This window comes from Panthera uncia, assembly GCF_023721935.1.
Source record: "Panthera uncia isolate 11264 chromosome B3 unlocalized genomic scaffold, Puncia_PCG_1.0 HiC_scaffold_1, whole genome shotgun sequence".
NCBI lineage: Eukaryota > Metazoa > Chordata > Mammalia > Carnivora > Felidae > Panthera > Panthera uncia.
Genome location: NW_026057582.1, coordinates 4,608,619 through 4,625,211, shown reverse-complemented (window position 1 = coordinate 4,625,211; position 16,593 = coordinate 4,608,619). Strand labels below are relative to the sequence as shown.

The following is a 16,593-nucleotide window of genomic DNA, read 5'->3' as shown; positions in this document are numbered from 1 at the left end:
GCAGCCAGCGAGAGGGAGAGGTCACGGAGGCCCGAGCCAGGACTGTGGCGGCCAGACTATGAAAGAATCGATGTGATCAACGTGGCAGGGGATGGTGGAAAAAATTGAGAGCCAGTCCGGCTGTGTGTCTCAGCGAGAAAGGAATCAAAATGGATGTTCAAAGCTTCGCACCTTAGGTGACAGGAGATTGGGAGAGGGTGCCGGTCTGGGGTTCAGGGTCGGCAGTGTTTGGTTTTAGATGCTAATGAGTCATCCCTGTTGGACTCGAGGTGGTTTCAGGAAGTAAGTTAGGGCTAGACTGCTCTGATGCGGGGGGTGAAGCCGGAAGGTGCCTCGGACGGATGTGCCGTGAGAGGGTGGTTGCTGAGAGGAAAGACCGCAACACAAAGGCTTGGGAAAACCCTGTGCCCGGAGGGCAAGGGAACCAGTGACAGCAGAGAGGGCCCGTTCATGCAGATAGGGGGTGGATTGGGAGAGTAAGGACAGCATCACAGAAGCCTCTGGGCTGGTCAGAAGGTCCGAGAGAGGGACAAATAACATTTCTCTAAGTTCGACATCACGAAGTACTTCAGTGGAGGAGCAGAGGGTAGAGGCAGGGTCTTACAGAGAGAAGGAACCTGGGGCTGGTGAGCAGAACGGTGACCCTCGGCCTTGTTCCCTCTCGCTGACGAATTGGGGTCGCTGATCTGAAAGCTCGGCCCTATACTCAGGAGGCCCGTGTCACTGTTGTGGAGTAGACGTTTCTGCTCATTTTCATGTGGCCTTGCCTGGGCATCAGGGCTGTCTTCAACCCCACGAAATCCGAATGAGACTGTTCTTCACCAGCAATAATTAGAAGACAATGGAGGCACGTTTTGCGATTTGTGAGGAAAAGTTACTACAAACTTTTGGAATCCTTGATCCAGCCAAGCTGCCAGTCAAATACCAGGCAAAATAGTGGTGATTTTAGACACGGAAGGATTTGTTTGGTGTTGCACGCACCCTTTCTGGGGGGGTCACCTGCAGATCTACTCCAGCACATCCAAAGAAGCCTTCCTAAAGAATCTGGTGAACAGACAGTCAAGAAGGCAGCTGTGAGGCAGGCTGGAAACACGTTCAACTCAGAATAGAAAGTTGGGTGAGTTGTAAGAGTTTCTTCAGGAAAAGTTGAGTTCATTCCGCAGTGGGAATGGAGAATGGGTAGGAGGGGAAGCCAGGAGGTGTTAGTGGTACGGGAAAGAGTTTTCTAAAAAAGGAAGATAATCAGAAACCCCCTGAAGAGAGAGGCAGTGCTAAGAAAGCCATGGCCTAAAAATGGGCATAAATTTGATAAAGTGCAGAGAACGTGTTTGCCCCGACTCTGCAAGTCTCTCCGCGTCCTAAAGCCCCCACGTTGGGCCCCTCGAGCAGGAAATGCGGTCCTAGTGCACAGGTACATTCTGCAGTAGGCAGTGTGTGTACGTAATCTGAATATAGTGTGTGTTTCTTTGCTAGTGAGCCTGTTAAAGATTTCATTCTGTGTACGGAATAGAATGAGATCTTGCTCTTCCTGACGGTGTATACAAAAGTGGGGGTATACGGTTGGGCGCACGCTCATCCCTGTTGTCCATAGTGTCGTGGAACAGGTCATGTCAAGCCTTCCCAGTCTCTAATTGGACGGTGGCGGTGGTGAGAGATGCTGGAGCCTGGAATGCCCTATTTTGTTAGGTCTTTGCATTTTGAGAATGGGTGTGACCAGCTGCCGAATAGGGTTCTTCAGGGGCCCTGGCACTGGGGACGGGGGCTCTGAAAGCCAAAGACAGAAAGGCACCAAGTTTCCAACTGTCGGTGGCCAGACCCCGTCGTCTTCATTTGTAAAGACCCACAGAACTTGCTCTGCTGGCCTCCCGTCTCTATCCACCTCCACTCTGTGACTCAGCTGTTGGCTTGAGGCGGCGTGTTCGCTGCTTTTCCCTCTCCTGCGTGCGCCCTGGACCGGAAAACTGAGCGAGGAATGGTTCGGGTGCCCTGCCACACCGAGCCTAGAAAACCGGTCAGTGGTAAATTGGTTACACGCGTGGGAGCAAGTATAAGAAATCAGGGCTTTAATTTGAGAGTCCTGGTATTGGGGCGGTGCCTTCGTTCTTTTTGATACTTGAAAAAGTGGTCGGTGGGTGGGACCAGGCAAGTTCCACTTCCTGGTGAAATCAGACAAGCTGTGTGCCCTTTTCATCAACTAAAGTTAGCCCTTGGGAAACCCGTAGTCTAGAACGAGCAGAATTAAGAGCGGTTAGGTCAGTCCCAGCTTGGTCATTTTTGTCGTTGTCCGCTCCCACCCCGAGACTCCTTCATGGGGTCAGCGTAGAGAGGAGATGTGCTAGTGGGGCCGAGAGGACCATCGTGGGAATATGTACCGTCTGCTTCGCTCATCTGTCTGGGGCAGCGGTATTCTCTGCACCGGGAAGGGAGGGTAGCTGCGGCTGTGGGTAGAGCCATGCCCTGGGGGCCTTCCACCCCAGCCCCACCAGCACGGTCATGGTCACGGTCACGGTCACGGTCACTCACGGTCACGGTGGGGGTTCTGGTCTGGAGGCGACGAAGCTTGTTTGGCAGCAAACGGGCTGATTTTCATTCAAGAATCGGCTCCTTCAAAAACGCTCCATCTTGGCTTCTGGGGCAATTTAGAACTTTGGCGGTTTCCCCCTGCTGAAAATTGTGCCAGGAAACTCCTGCCGGTTTTGGCCCCGGAGTCCAGGCTTTACCGGGTTGTTCCCTCCACGTGTGCGGAGTGAGCTGGTGGGAAGCCGGCGGCCAGGCCACCGGGAGCCCGGGCCCCGTTTCTATAACAGAGCGAGAAGCTTCTCTTGTTGGCTGCCTGGCTCCTGCTTGTAATTCGCAATACATTGAAGGCGCCTTTCTGTTTGTGCCATTTTTCTTCAGTCTCTCAGCCCTTCAGTTGAAAACGGGGGCTTAGAGCACCAGAACCTTCTGGGTTGTTGAGTCTGACTGGCTTTTTTTTTTTTTTTTTTTAAAGGAACGAACTCATTTTTAGCTAGGCCCACTTAGCACACAGCCGGGGATAATAATAGCTGCCATTCCCCCAAGAGCTTCGTGTACATCATCCCTTTCAGTCTTGGCAGCTCTAAAGCAGGTAGCATTCTGCCTTTTTACAGAGTAAGAAACTGAGGCTGAGAAGTTCAGTGATTTGCTCAAGGTCACGCGGCCATAGGAGTCCCCGCCAGGTCTGCCCCCGTCCTGGCTCCGCCACAGCGCCTAGCCACCGTCCCTGGTGTCCTTTGCAAAGGATCCCAGTCAAGGAGAAACTCCAGTCCTGGTTATTCTGAGCAGTTGGGACGGGCTGAGGAGATGCTCTGAGTAGCAGCATAGGATTTTAGTCTTTTTAAAATTTGTTCTTTTTTAGGATTTCAGCCACTTTATTTTGTAGGTTTATATATCAGTTGGTGCCACGAAGATTTTAATTTTAGTCTTTATTCACACACACACACACACACACACACACACACACACAACTACTTTTCAATCTAGGTTTTGGAAAATGACCTTTTCAGTGTTTGCCTTCAAGTAAAATGTAAAAGGTACCAACATTACTGCCTCATTTGCCACTCTGTAGTGAAGAAGGAGGATTTGCCAAGGAACTTAAGAGTGGCCGCAGTTAAGCCTTCCACTTCCTTCTTGAGTCCAAGGGTGTTTGTCCAAGTACATTTTAAACTTTCTAAAATCAGTGATACTGCTAAATGCTGGCACACATTTTGCAAATGACATTTTAAGGAGAATACCATTTCGATAATGGTAATAATGACATTTAAGAAATCGAGAGTTTGGTAAATGGTACAGGGTACTATGCTCTTTAATTTAGTGTATATTTGAAAATTTCCATGATCAACATTTTTTGAAAATCAAGTTCCTAGGAATAAATTTAAGAAACTGTATGGAAGGTAGCGTGGGCACACCTGTCCTACTGATGCAGGCACCTCACTGACATTGACCCCAGATGGGTGGGACAGGAAGTGGTTGTCTGTGACTTAATCTGTCAGAGTCGGTTTATTAACGTAATTTGCATAGAGTGAAATCCACCCTCTCTTAGGTGAGTGCCACCTGAGAGAATTTGGACAGGCGCAGTCATGTAGCCACTTCCGCAATCGAGACAAAGAGCATTTCAGTGCAGTCGTCAAAGGATGAACATTATAAAGACTGAAGCTTGGTTCTTAATATACCCTTTTTTATTTTTAATAAAATACTACTGACTGGAGTAGAACCCTCTCATGTGAATCACTGTTGTCTTCCGAACTCTGCTGTTACCTCCAGGTGGCGCAGTGGCACCAAATTTCTGTTCTTAGTTCTGCGAGCTCGTTCTTGAGCTCCAGGATTTAGTGGTGTTTAAGATAACCGGATAGTTCAGAGCCCTGTATACAAACAGGCACTTAGAAAGTATCTGCTAACTGATGGGGTGATCTTCCAAGTCCAAGAAAGAACGTGCTTTCTACAGGGTTGGAATGGGGGCGGGTACCAAGACGAAAATGCTCTGCTAGAATTTAAAGTGGGAAGGGTATGCGGCTTTGAACAAACTCCTTAGAAGTAAATTACACATCACTTCTCGGGCCTTTTGGCTGAGATCAAGTGAAGTGTAGAAATAAGTCACAGCCACCAGGTAAATTGTTTCAATGATGCTCACCCAGGGATGGAGAGTTTTAACTAGGTGACTACGTGAGTTCAGGTTTTATCAAATGGAAGCTTCCGGTCGCCCTTTTCCCAGACCGAGGGTGAAGAAGGGTATTGTTAGGGCCTTGGCTAACTTAAAGAAGACCACAGAGATCTTTTGTACCGAAAGAGCGCTGGTAAGTTAGCTCTTCTTGGGAAGGCCTCACTGACTCTCTTGCTTACCTGTTAACTGTGTGTCCTCACCTAGGAGCGTGAGGTGACAGACGTAGGGACAGGAGAGAACGTCTGTTTCAGAGATGTAAATCTGTTTTTCTAGTTTTTCTAGGAACTCTTAATCTCTCACCCCTCTACCACACACAGATCTGTAGGGAGTATTTGGAGAGAGAGTTTTGACAAATGACCAAAGGTTGGTTCAGTGGAAATAGCAGGTAGGTAAGCTATCAAATCAGCAAGCTCGCTGGGTAGTGACTCGGCACAGGGCTCTCCCCGCTGCCCACGTACGTGATCAGGCCTCTTGTTTTACCCGGTCCCGGAGCAGGGCCAGAAATCGCTGTCACTTAAAAAAAAAAAACGCATTCATTTTTTGAAAAATGGTAATCTCCCCCCCCACCGCCACCAAAAGTAGTATGATAAAAATTAAACAGTGGGAAAGGGAAAGGGAAAGGGTATGGGGTGTTCCCGTCCCACCTGGCCACCAGGGGCTCCCCCGTCAAGCCTCGCTACCAACAGTTTGTTACTGTGTCTCTTTCCAGAGATAATGTAAGTAATTCTGTTTACAAGAACTATTCTGTACCTTTTAAAAAAGTATTTTAAAGATAAGGCCCGTCAGTATGAAATGAACCCTCCCTCCCCTTTTTTTGTAGCGGTATCGGAGGGATGTATGTCCAAGACCCTCCCGTACCTGCTGCTTCCTTTTCACAAGGCAGCTTTACCATCACAGCTGCTGCCCCTGGACACCATGCTTTGCTCCCGCTAGGAGATTCCTCTGTGGTCTGGGCTGGTGGTCTCTTGTGTTATTTAAAGAGCTTGAAGGAAAGAGCAGGTCCTGGAAGCACCCTGACCTCAGGGCCGGTCCGTTCTGAGCTGCCCCCGCTCACTCGCTGGGAGACCCTGGCAGCGGCCCCACCTCCGTGAGCGCCAGCTTCCGCATCTGTGAAATGGGAAGGTGCTTCCCGGTCACGGGTGCTCGCTGCGGTGGTCGCATCCCTTCCCTCCTGGACGCGTGTTGTGATCTTAGTGGTTTGTATCTATAAGGAAAACATTTCAGGGGCTATATGATTTATGCCAGATGAGTCTACCCACTCCTACAAATCTCTTTCTCTCTCTTCTTTTTTTTTTCTTTTTTTTTTTTCTTTTTTGGTAAGAATGAAGCCAAGAAAAATTAAAGAAGATGATGCTCCAAGAACAATAGCTTGCCCTCATAAAGTAAGTAATGCTAGGGGGAAGGTCTTCGTTAAACTGCCAGCAAAGATTTAGAGAGCTCCTGAGAAATCTGCACTTTAATTTCCATCTGATCATTAAGTGAGGAACTACAATCTTTGGTTTCTAAATTCAGGAGGCTCTATTTGTGATGTAAGTTTTGTTGTTCAGTAAAGGCCACTTAAATTTAAATGGTATTAAATGGGGTTACTGTAGGGTGCCAATGTTTTACTCTTATTATATATTGAATATGCAGTGTTAGGATTTTATTTCTCCTTATTGGATCATTAACAAGTCAGTCTTAAGACTTGGGATTGTGTCTCACCCGCGGACCTATGGGACTGTAAACTCATTGTGGAGATTTGGAAATTATTTTGGATGTCACTAAAGCAAGCCTAATAAACTTCATATCCTGCATAATTTTCTTAATTTACCCTGTCAATTGTGTGTTACTCGAGGGGTGCTTAATTGTTTTCAAATGTGGTTAGCCTTCCAAACAGAAGGCCGGTCCAAAAAGTCCTTGGAGGTGTTGGCTGGGTGTGTTTCACACCTAATTGGATGGATAGAAAACTAACAGATAAAGAAGTACCACGTAGGCGAAGAGAAAGAAGAGAGAAATGTTTAATGGAATAAAGAATGTTTTTTAAAGATCGAAAGTTGGAGGAGGAGAAGTCTCAATCGGTCCTCGTGTTGGCCTCCCGGCTTCTTTGCGTCCTTTTTTTAACGCTCTCACCGTGGAGATCTTGAAGTGGGACACTGTTTCCTTTGGGGCCAAAAAGCAAATAAGCATTTGAAAACAGTTACGCCTTCCGAGCCTGTCGTCCCCTCTAACTTCTCTGTGTCCTCCTTTTCCAAATTACGATTTTGAAAATCCCCATCTTCTAAATGGAAACCCAGACTGAGGGTCAAAGCGGAAAAGCTGTGGCTCTCCCCTCCCGGGAGGACCCCGGTGTGCTGTCCGCCCACCCCACTCCTCCATCCCTGGACGGCAACTGCAGAAGAAACTGCCAGGGCCGCGAGGCCATGCTTCTCGGGAGCACCACGTGCCCGCCCGCCTCCCCGCCCTGCCCTGGTGCCCGCGCGCCCGCTTCTCTTCTGGTGTCTCACCGAGTCAGTTTCTTCTGCAGTTGTCCTTCCTTGGAGACGCTCTTCTTTCTCTGTCAAGAAAGGGGAAGAGGCAAAGAGAGAAGAGGGAACAGTAGGCGACGGAGGACAGCCCATTCTTGCAGCACAGAATAAGGGGCCCACCCAAGGTCATGGTGGACAGCCGCCAGTTCACCTCCTTTGGTTTATCAGGGCTTGTGTTACTTCGAGGGGGTGGGGGTGGGGGTGGCCTATCAGGTGAGGCGGCTGCGGTGTGGCCGGAAGCCAGGGTGCTGGGTTCTATTCCCAGCTCGGCTCCTACTAGCGGTGTGACCTTGGGCAAGTCTACCTGAAGACATCTCTGAGCCTCAGTTTCCTCTTCTGTAAGAAGGGTTTGCGTTAAATGAGAAGGCCCTTTCCAGCTAGCTGGTTTTTTGTCTTAAATGATACAACATTTCTATTGTAATACTAAGTAAAATTTAAGGGGGGGCGTTGGGGGGTTACGTGGTTTCTTGTATCAGTGAAGGCAATTAAGCGGTTGGATCCTTTGTAACAGCTGCAGTGTGAACCACTAAGCTTCTCTCTCTGTTCGAAGGGCTGCACAAAGATGTTCAGGGATAACTCTGCCATGAGAAAACATCTGCACACCCACGGCCCCAGAGTCCACGTCTGTGCAGAATGTGGCAAAGCTTTTGTCGAGAGCTCAAAACTAAAACGACACCAACTGGTTCATACTGGAGAGAAGCCCTTTCAGGTAGAGCCAGTCCCTTCCCCTTCCCCGCCGCCTGCAGGTGTAGGCAGGGCCGTGGGTGCTCGGGAGACGCAGCCCAGAGACCGAGCGCTCTGAGTGCTCTTCTGCGAGAGACAAAACTGGTGTCCCGAGGAAATACTGAGAAGGGCTGCCCGGCTCTCGACTTCCCCACAGGCCGGATCTCAGGTCCTGGAGGCGGGCTGTGGGGGGGGGGGGGGGGGGGGGTTGAGGGGGCGTATTTCACCTGCAGGGAACAACAGGATTGCTCACGTAAGCCTAAAACTGCATTGCTAGTGCGCTCACGGTGGTGTGCAAGCAGTTTGTTTCCTGTGGTTGATTTAAGCATGTTGAGTTCCTAATCGACCGGGAACTCACTATATCTTACCGGACGAGAATAAGGATAGTTAACGTTTTGTCCTGTTTTTTAGAAACCCGTGACCAGTGAACAAACTAGCAATACAGCTCTAACGGGGTTCTTTTTTTTTTTTTTTGTAACTTTTTTTAATGCTTATGGAGCACAAGCGGGGGGTGCGGTGGGGGGCAAAGAGAGGGAGACTCAGAGTCTGAAGCAGGCTCCAGGCTCCGAGCAGTCAGCACACAACCTGATGCGGGGCTCGAACTCCCAAACCGTGAGATCATGACCTGAGCCAAAGTCAGATGCTCAACCGACCGGGCCACCCAGGCGCCCCTTATTTAACTTTTATTTAAGTAATATCTGTACCCCACGTGGGGCTCAAACTCACGACCCCAAAACCGAGAGTCACATGCTTTTCTGACAGCCAGCCTGGCATCCCAACATGGTGCTTTTGACACTTGACGCCAGAACTCTTCCTAATCATTTGTTTGTTGATTTATTTAATGTTGGTTTAGATGAGAGAGACCGTGCGCTAGCGGGGGAGGGGCAGAGAGAGACGGAGACAGAATGCGAAGCAGGCTCCAGGCTCCGAGCGGTCATCACAGAGCCGATGCTGGGCTCAAACTCACACGAGCCGTGAGATCGTGACCTGAGCCGAAGTCAGACCCTTAGCCACCTGAGCCCCCCGGGCTCCCCTCATTTGTAGTTTCGTATTTGAAACATCGACAGAAATACGAACACCTTAACATGATACTGAGGGAGATTCTTGGTATTTCTCCTCCCTCGTATTGAAATAAGTCGTGAGGCGGGTTCAGGAGTTACCCGGTGACGGGACGGGCACGCTTCCCCAGAACAGGGAGGGAACGGCGTCTGGTGAGGGGAGCGGGCCGTTCCGTGGCGCAGCAGCCAGCTGCTCGCGCCCTCGGGGCCTGGTCAGAGTCTGAGCGGGTTCTCTCTGGTCTCTCCTGGACAGTGCACGTTCGAAGGCTGCGGGAAGCGCTTTTCACTGGACTTCAATTTGCGCACACACGTGCGCATCCATACCGGGGACAGGCCCTACGTGTGCCCCTTCGACGGCTGTAATAAGAAGTTTGCTCAGTCGACTAACCTGAAATCTCACATCTTAACACACGCTAAGGCCAAAAACAACCAGTGAGAAGAGGAACGGAGAAGACCCTTCTCGACCCCGGGGAGCATCTTCCAGGAGTGTGATGGGGAATAAAGACGCCTCTCCTTTGTATATTGTTTCTAGGAAAGAATTTTAAAAATGAATCCTACACACCTAAGGGACATGTTTTGATAAAGTAGTAAAAATTAAAAAAAAAAAAAACAAACTTTAATAAGATGACATGGCTACGATGCTCTGTCTTGCTCTGTAATCTCGTTTCAAAAACACGGTGTTTTTGTAAAGTGTGGTCCCAACAGGAGGACAATTCATGAACTTCGCATCAAAAGACGATTCTTTATACAACAGTGCTGAAAACGGGACTTCTTTTCACATTCTTATAAATACGAAGCTCACCTGTTGCTTACAATTTTTTTAATTTTGTATTTTCCAAGTGTGCATATTGTACACTTTTTGGGGATATGCTTAGTAATGCTACGTGTGATTTTTCTGGAGGTTGATAACTTTGCTTGCAGTAGATTTTCTTTAAAAGAATGGGCAGTTACATGCATACTTCAAAAGTATTTTCCTGTAAAAAAAAAAAAAGTTCTATAGGTTTTGTTTGCTATCTTAATTTTGGTTGTATTCTTTGATGTTAACACATTTTGTATAATTGTATCGTATAGCTGTATTGAATCATGTAGTACCAAATATTAGATGTGATTTAATAGTGTTAATCAATTTAAACCCATTTTAGTCACTTTTTTTTTCCCGAAAAATACTGCCAGATGCTGATGTTCAGTGTACTCTCTTTGCCTGTTCAGTTACAGAAAGTGGTGCTCAGTTGTAGAATGTATTGTACCTTTTACCACCTGATGTGTACAGCCCATGTAACAGAAAGGGCAACAATAAAACAGCAATCCTACAGAAAGAATACGGCAGAGAAAGCTCTGTAAGCACAGTCTTATTTCCTTTTGTTGTCCAGAATAATTCCAATTCTTGAGCCTCCCAGAAATTGGAAGCCAAATAAAGCAACTGAAGTTTCCTTTACTTTCGCGCTCAGCTACGGTGACTGGTGATTGAAGCAGCACATAGATGTTTTGGTCCTTCCTACGCGTGCTGAGCTCTGAGAGCGAGTAGGTGACAGGCGTCCCGAGTTAAGGAACTACCTCAGAGGACCCCCCAGCCGGACCCGTGGGAGATAGGATTTTGATTTTAGCTCCCCCAGCAAAAGCGTGGCTGAAACAGTCGTGCCCCGGCCTGTGCGCGCGCTCCAGGTAAGCTGGCGACCAGGCGGGGCGCGAGCAGAGGGGGCAGCGGGCGCCTCCGCGGCTCGGGAAGCGCTTCCGGTTCTTGGCTGTTGGCTTGAGAGCCTTGGCTCCCCCGTCCGGTGGGGTCTTCGCACGCTGGCAGATGCAGCAGTTGAGTGCCCAGCGGCTTATTAACGTCACGCTTCCAGCCGGGTACCGAGCGCAGATTGGCAGGGTGATGCGATGATTAAGAAAGTTGTACTCAGTGAGTACTTGACCTCTCACGTTGTGACCTCCTAAATGTACGATTATAATTTTTGAATTTTACTTCGAGTCCCATATCGGGCTCGTGAGAATGTTTTATAAGCCGCCAAGATAACAGCAAAATCCCATGTATTCAAAATGCAAACACACCGGGTGTCTCTGTGCTGTAGGCTTGACTCTGCAAGGTAACTGACAAACTAGCTAATGCCTGAGATTTATTTACAAGATGTCCAGGACACTATCAGGTCCAAGATGTAGCCCTGTCTCTTCCACCTTCTCCATCGGTCCTGCACAGGAGGGCTGGTGACCTAATGACAGTGACCCTATGGCTCTCCGGAATTTTGAAGTGCCTTCTGAATCATAAAATGAAAATTTTAACTTCAGACGCTTTGTTTTATTCGTTCAGAATCTGTTATCCATTGGGTAGTTTGATGGAAGTGAGTTAATGAGAAGACCCCAGCTGTTCTCTGGATAAGCCAGGCTTTGCTGTATCTGGCAGTCAGGAGAGAGGTAAGCCCGCGGTGGAGGTCCCCTTCAGAGCCGTGCGCCCCGGCGCGCGCCCGCTTCTTTGGCCGGACCTGGGGCCGAGGCCTCTGCCGAGGCCCGTGGCGGAAAACGCCCGTACCTTCCCTCCCCACCCTCAGGTGAGCAGTCTCTGGGTGGCCGTACCGAATGCCACTCTGGTGGGATGGCCGTGTTAGGAGTCTGGAGCCTCGTCCCCTCCACCCCACCCCGCCCAGCGCTGCCACACGGGAGCCCGGTCCCCGCGCTGTCCTCAGGACTTCCGCCCGGGGACCCACGGCAAGACAGACTTGTGTCGCGCCAGCAGCCCCAAGAGCCACGCCGTGACCTACAGAGAAGCCAGGCTCCCACGTGGAGCGAGGTCCCCCTTCCTCTGTGCCTTGATCCTTGGGGGATGCCTCGGTCATCTCTTGCGCCCCTTTCGTCTCTGAGTGAACCGTCGTCGCTCCCCGGGACTCCTTGCCCGTGTGTCACCTCTCAGTCTGCAGAGTTCAGTGCTGACGGGAATTTGATTGGGGGTTTGAAGACCACGTAAGGTCCCGAGTTCCTCGGCGGTAATCTCCGTTCCCAATAGTGTAGGAAACGAATCAGCGAGTGGCGGTGTTAAGAGTAGCTTGTTCTCATTGGCTGGAACCCAAACCCGTTTTGCTTGTGGTGAGAATTTATAATTTTGCTAAAGATGTGATTTACTAAAATTGGAAGTGGTGTTCTAACAGTGAGTCACTTGTCTTGAGGATTAATCTGATTTATAAGTAATACTGATAGACCTATTTTCTTACATCCCAGCGGAAACAAATGCACGTTTCTAGCGTATGTAATATAAAAACTCCAGAGGATAAGTTTACACTTTACAAGAAGTTGTTTTCTATTTTTGGATTTCTTATTATTTCCCCCCCTTTTTGGTAGTGGGGCTCAGGGGGAAGCATAATATTTGTATAAAGAACCGTCACCCCAGAGTGACCTTTATTTTCCAAGGTGACATTGAACTCACGCTGTTGGTTTCACGTGGTGTTTGTGTGCTGTGCCTAGATTCAAGGCCTGAGGATTTGAGGAAAATCAAGATTTCCCCCACCCCCCACCCCCCACTCGGTTTTCATGTGCAAGTTCTTTTAAACGTCACTTATTTTGCTGGATCTGAGGGAAGTAAGGCCCTTTGACAGCCTAGTATCTCGGTGCCTGCCAGTGTTTCCGAGCAGAGTTCTAGATGGTGTCTTCACAGAGGAGAGTCACTTCCGTTCAGCCAGAACCCAGGGAGATTCGCGGTCGGCCTGAGCAGTTGCGGTGCCGTGAGGGGGCTTTACTGCCGCCCCCGCTCTGCCCAGCCACACTTAGCCACTGTCACTCACCTCCGAACGTACGTCCGAGGCGCAGGGACCCCTGGCCCTCCCGGAGACCCGACGACCCCGCCCGCGCCCCGCACGGGCAGCGAGAATCCATCATTTCTTGTCTGACCCGTCTGTGGCCTGAGACGAGCACGGCTTAGGAGAGCCGTGCGTTATTCCTCTTTTGATTCTTAAGTTCCTTCTGTTTTCTGGACATCTGACCACCAGCAAGAGCAAGGATCCCAGAGGTTTGGTGTAGCGGGAGAGCGGAAGCTGTTTACAGGCGTTCCCTTCACGCCACGACCCTGCCGGGAGGCCTCCTCCTGGCCTGCCTGTCGTTGGGTGGCCGCAGACGCCCAGCCTTAGGGGGCAGGGATACTCGCCTAACTTCGTAGCCCTTTGTCCTGGCTCCTGTTGGCATTGGTCAAGTCCAGCGGGTGATGGCAGCACCCAGACTTCACCCCCGAGGCAGGGGAGGAAGCCCAGGTTGCAAGCTCTGCTTCCTTGCCGCTCCGGTCACGCCCTCCACTGCCCCCTGACTTACCGGCCTCGGCCTCCTTTGTCACCGCTCACGTTGTGCACAAGTTCCCTGCTTGCCCGAACGGTGTGAACGCAGGCCCTTCAGAGCAGCGGCGTCAGGCTCCTGGCAGTCCCTTCAAGCCGGAGAGGATGCTGGAAGGTGCTGGAGAGGATGTCTAAGCTGGGACCGTGCGGAGACGGTGGGAGGGGGTGGGTGGCGTACTGCTGAGGCGCTTCCTCCGCTCCCCTTACAACAGCTGGAAGGGAATGTTGGAACGAAACGTCGGCCTTAGTTAGGTCAGCAGGCAAACGGGACTCCCCGCGAGCCGGTCACCCCGCTCCGCTCCCCGTGTTTCCGACCGGCGTTCTGCGAGTCTGCAGAGGGTGAGCGGGTGCGGCGGGATCACGTTCCATCGAAGTCGCGATGATTGATTTTCCACAAAGCGGCAAGTTTGATCCAGTTGACAGCTTTTTCGTTCAAGACAGGTGCCGCGAGAAACGGCATCGGGATGTCGCGGGGAGGGGGCAGGCGCCGCGCTGTGTTCTGTCTGCTGCCCTATCTGGGGGCCACGCGATGTCTGCGCACATAGTGGAGGGCAAGGGGCATCAGTACCGAACAGAGTAACCTTGTTTCTGCGACATCCGTAACTGTTAACCAGGCTCTAGTATCTCCGGACGGTGATTGGTCAAGCCATTTTCATAGAACAATTCTGTTTTTATTCACTTTCTGGTAACTTCCGTAGGCCCTGACTCAAGGACTTAGCGTCGTGTCTCATGTACATCTTTTCTTAAATGTTCTCTGCCATTTCTGGAATTGTCCTTGGTTTTTCCTTAGCTCATAGGTCATAGATGCAGAAATATTATAGTATTTAAGGCATCCGCATCAAGCATCAGATGGCTTTGCATCCAGAAAAACATTTAACGATAACTCCGTTTGAAGCACCACGCATGTGTAACATGGCTCTATAAAATATAATAAACGCATAACGTTGTTAAGCTTTTCAATGCCTGTGGTTCTCGTTTGTCCCCCAGTCCTCCAAGCCGCCTCTCCCCGAGTCTCCTTACACGGGAAACCTGGCCACAAGCTGCCTGGGGTGGCTCCTCTGGGTTTCCTTCCGGCACGGAAATGGAAACGCACAGGATTCCACTCGTGCTGGCGAGAACTGCTTCCTGAACATCCCTCCGCTCCGAGATGGGCCGATGGGCCAGAGTTTTCATGAAGAGCCCGCCCGCTTTTCAGAAAGCACGGCACGGCCAAATGACATTCTCATGGCCCACTGATGCCCAGTGGCAGTTCTGGGAGCTCCGGTGCCTAAAAGAAGGGCTTACTAACTGGGATAAGACTGAACAGCCTGATAAACTATATACCGAGAGCTCCTGAGGATTTGGCTAAAAGCAAAATGCAGAGGAGCGTCCTGCTCTGTCCTGGCTGGGGCCCTGGTGTCTGCTGTACTGATCAAGGAGATTCATGTGACTTTCCCTCTTTGCTAATGATGGAAGGGGCTGCTGACAGAATGTTGCTGAGGTGGCGAGTCCCAGGCCCGCGTGAGGCCCAGAACTGCTGAGCGAAGGCTTGAGGTAGAGCTGAGCTGAGGGGTGGCCGTGGTCGAAGATCGAGTGTGCATTTCTGGGTTTTAGATGGGAAGGAAGCGAGGTCATGGAGGGCTGTGGAATTGTTTCCGTGGGCACCCCCGCATAGCGGTGAGGCCAGCGTCCCTCCTTTGCCCTTGTCCCTATCTCCAGATGGCTGTGGGGACATTGGTTGAGAACCTAACTTGCCCAGGACCATGCTCGACACGGTGAGCACCGTTTCATTTTCTCCTCCAAACTGCTCTGGGAGGAGCTCTGCGGCACAGCCCCATGTCGTGGTCGAGGGTCACTGGCAAAGGTCCCGGCAGTCGGGATTCAAAACCCAGGCCTGCCTGCCTTCCTCCTGCCACTGGGCCCGCTGCCTGAGTGGCTCTCCGACCCCTTACGAAAAAGCCGCAGTCCCTATTTAGGGGGCAGTACCGTACCCACCCTGCCCAGAGTCTTCGAGGGCATTCCTGGCCTTGGAAGCTGGCTCCTGGGGCTGCTCACTAGTGGCCAACAGGCCTCAACCCCTTATTCCGGTTCCCGGCTGCTCCTCTCCAGCTTCCTGCAGTCACTACTGAGCCAGTCTCCTAGCTGGGGCTCTCACCACCCCACCCGAACCTGCAGTGGCTCCCCTCTTCCTGCAGAACAAAATCCAAAGCTTTCCACCTATGCTCAAAGCTAAGCCCCAGCCCTGACCTACTTTTCCAACCTCTCTCTCCCACCGCTCTTCACCTTCTCCTTGCAGTTTTTCATTTCCAAAGCTTCCCCTGCCCTGGAACTCCCAGGTTCGCTCATTCGTGCAACAGTCCGGAGGGCGAGCTGTGTGTCAGGCGGGGTTTTCCGTGCTAATGGAACTTGGCATTACAGCTAGCGGGGCGGTGGCAGGGCGGGCTCTGAGGAAGCTTGCGCCTAGCTGATAGTGACCTGGATCGAGCCCCCCCCCCCCCCCATCATCCGTTACATGTTGCTTATGTACTAGTCCCCATGAGTCCCAGGAGCTGGTGGCCAGAGCCCCTCTGCGGCCCTGGCGGGGCGGGGGGACTGCCCATCCTCCCCTCCCCACCGCCTGGCCTTGGCAAATTCCTGGTCGCCTCTGCCCTGCCCTCCTTCCCGGGCTGCCGGGCCGGCAAGGCCCGAGGGTTCCTCGCTGTGCGCCTCCACCTCCGGCCCCAGGGGGCGCTGTGCCCGGCCGCTCTCCCGCCCCGCGGAGAGGGGTGGGGCCAGGTGCGCGTGCGCGCGGCGCTGGCTGCCCGGGGGCCCGGAAAGCCAGCCCTTCTGGGAAGCCGGGGGATTTCCGGAGCCCGCTGGGGCGCGGACGCTTGGGGTCCCCTCCTGGGCGGCAGCGCCTGTCGGGGGCTCGAGCACGGCTGGTGGGAGGGGCCGGGGAGGGGGGTGCGCAGCCCCAAGTGCAGATGACCTTGTGCAGATGGGCCGCCGGGGCTTCGTCTTCCTCGGCGCGGGCTGCGGGGCCTTCTCCCTTGGGAGGGCAGCCCGGGCGGCCGCGGGAGGCCGCAGGGCAGGGGAGCCACTCCGGGAGGGCTCCTGGTGCACCCCCCAGACCGGAGGGGCCGGGGGAAGAGGCCCCAGGCAGCCGACCACTCCCGTGTCCCGGGGAGAGTCAGAGCCCGGTGTCGCGGAGGGTGGGGGAGGGGGGGCTTCTGTGAAGCGGGTTGGGAGGAAGCTGCGGGAAACCCTCCAGGCCCCGCCGCTTTTCTCGTCCACCCTCGTCTGACAGGCCCCCTCAGCAGCCCGCTTCCACGCCCAGATTCCCCTCCGCACCCCGCTCTGCC

General features: G+C 52.0%; 1 protein-coding gene across 3 annotated transcripts in view; it reads left to right on the top strand.

Annotated features, from left to right (window-relative positions):
* The window catches only part of YY1 (YY1 transcription factor), a 37,974-nt gene extending 23,746 nt beyond the window's left edge, over nt 1-14,228 (top strand). The window contains exons 3-6 of one of the 3 annotated variants that reach the window (XR_007453589.1): nt 6,003-6,063; nt 7,736-7,894; nt 9,220-10,628; nt 11,272-14,228. Coding sequence is in view for 1 of the 3 variants with exons in the window: in XM_049612161.1 (XP_049468118.1) it covers nt 6,003-6,063; nt 7,736-7,894; nt 9,220-9,402 (403 nt within the window). In the remaining 2 variants the exon portion in view is untranslated. Of the gene's footprint in view, nt 1-6,002; nt 6,064-7,735; nt 7,895-9,219 lie in introns of all 3 variants that reach the window. The other 2 variants (XR_007453588.1, XM_049612161.1) reach the window with 2 other exon arrangements.
* Nucleotides 14,229-16,593: the final 2,365 nt, after the last annotated feature.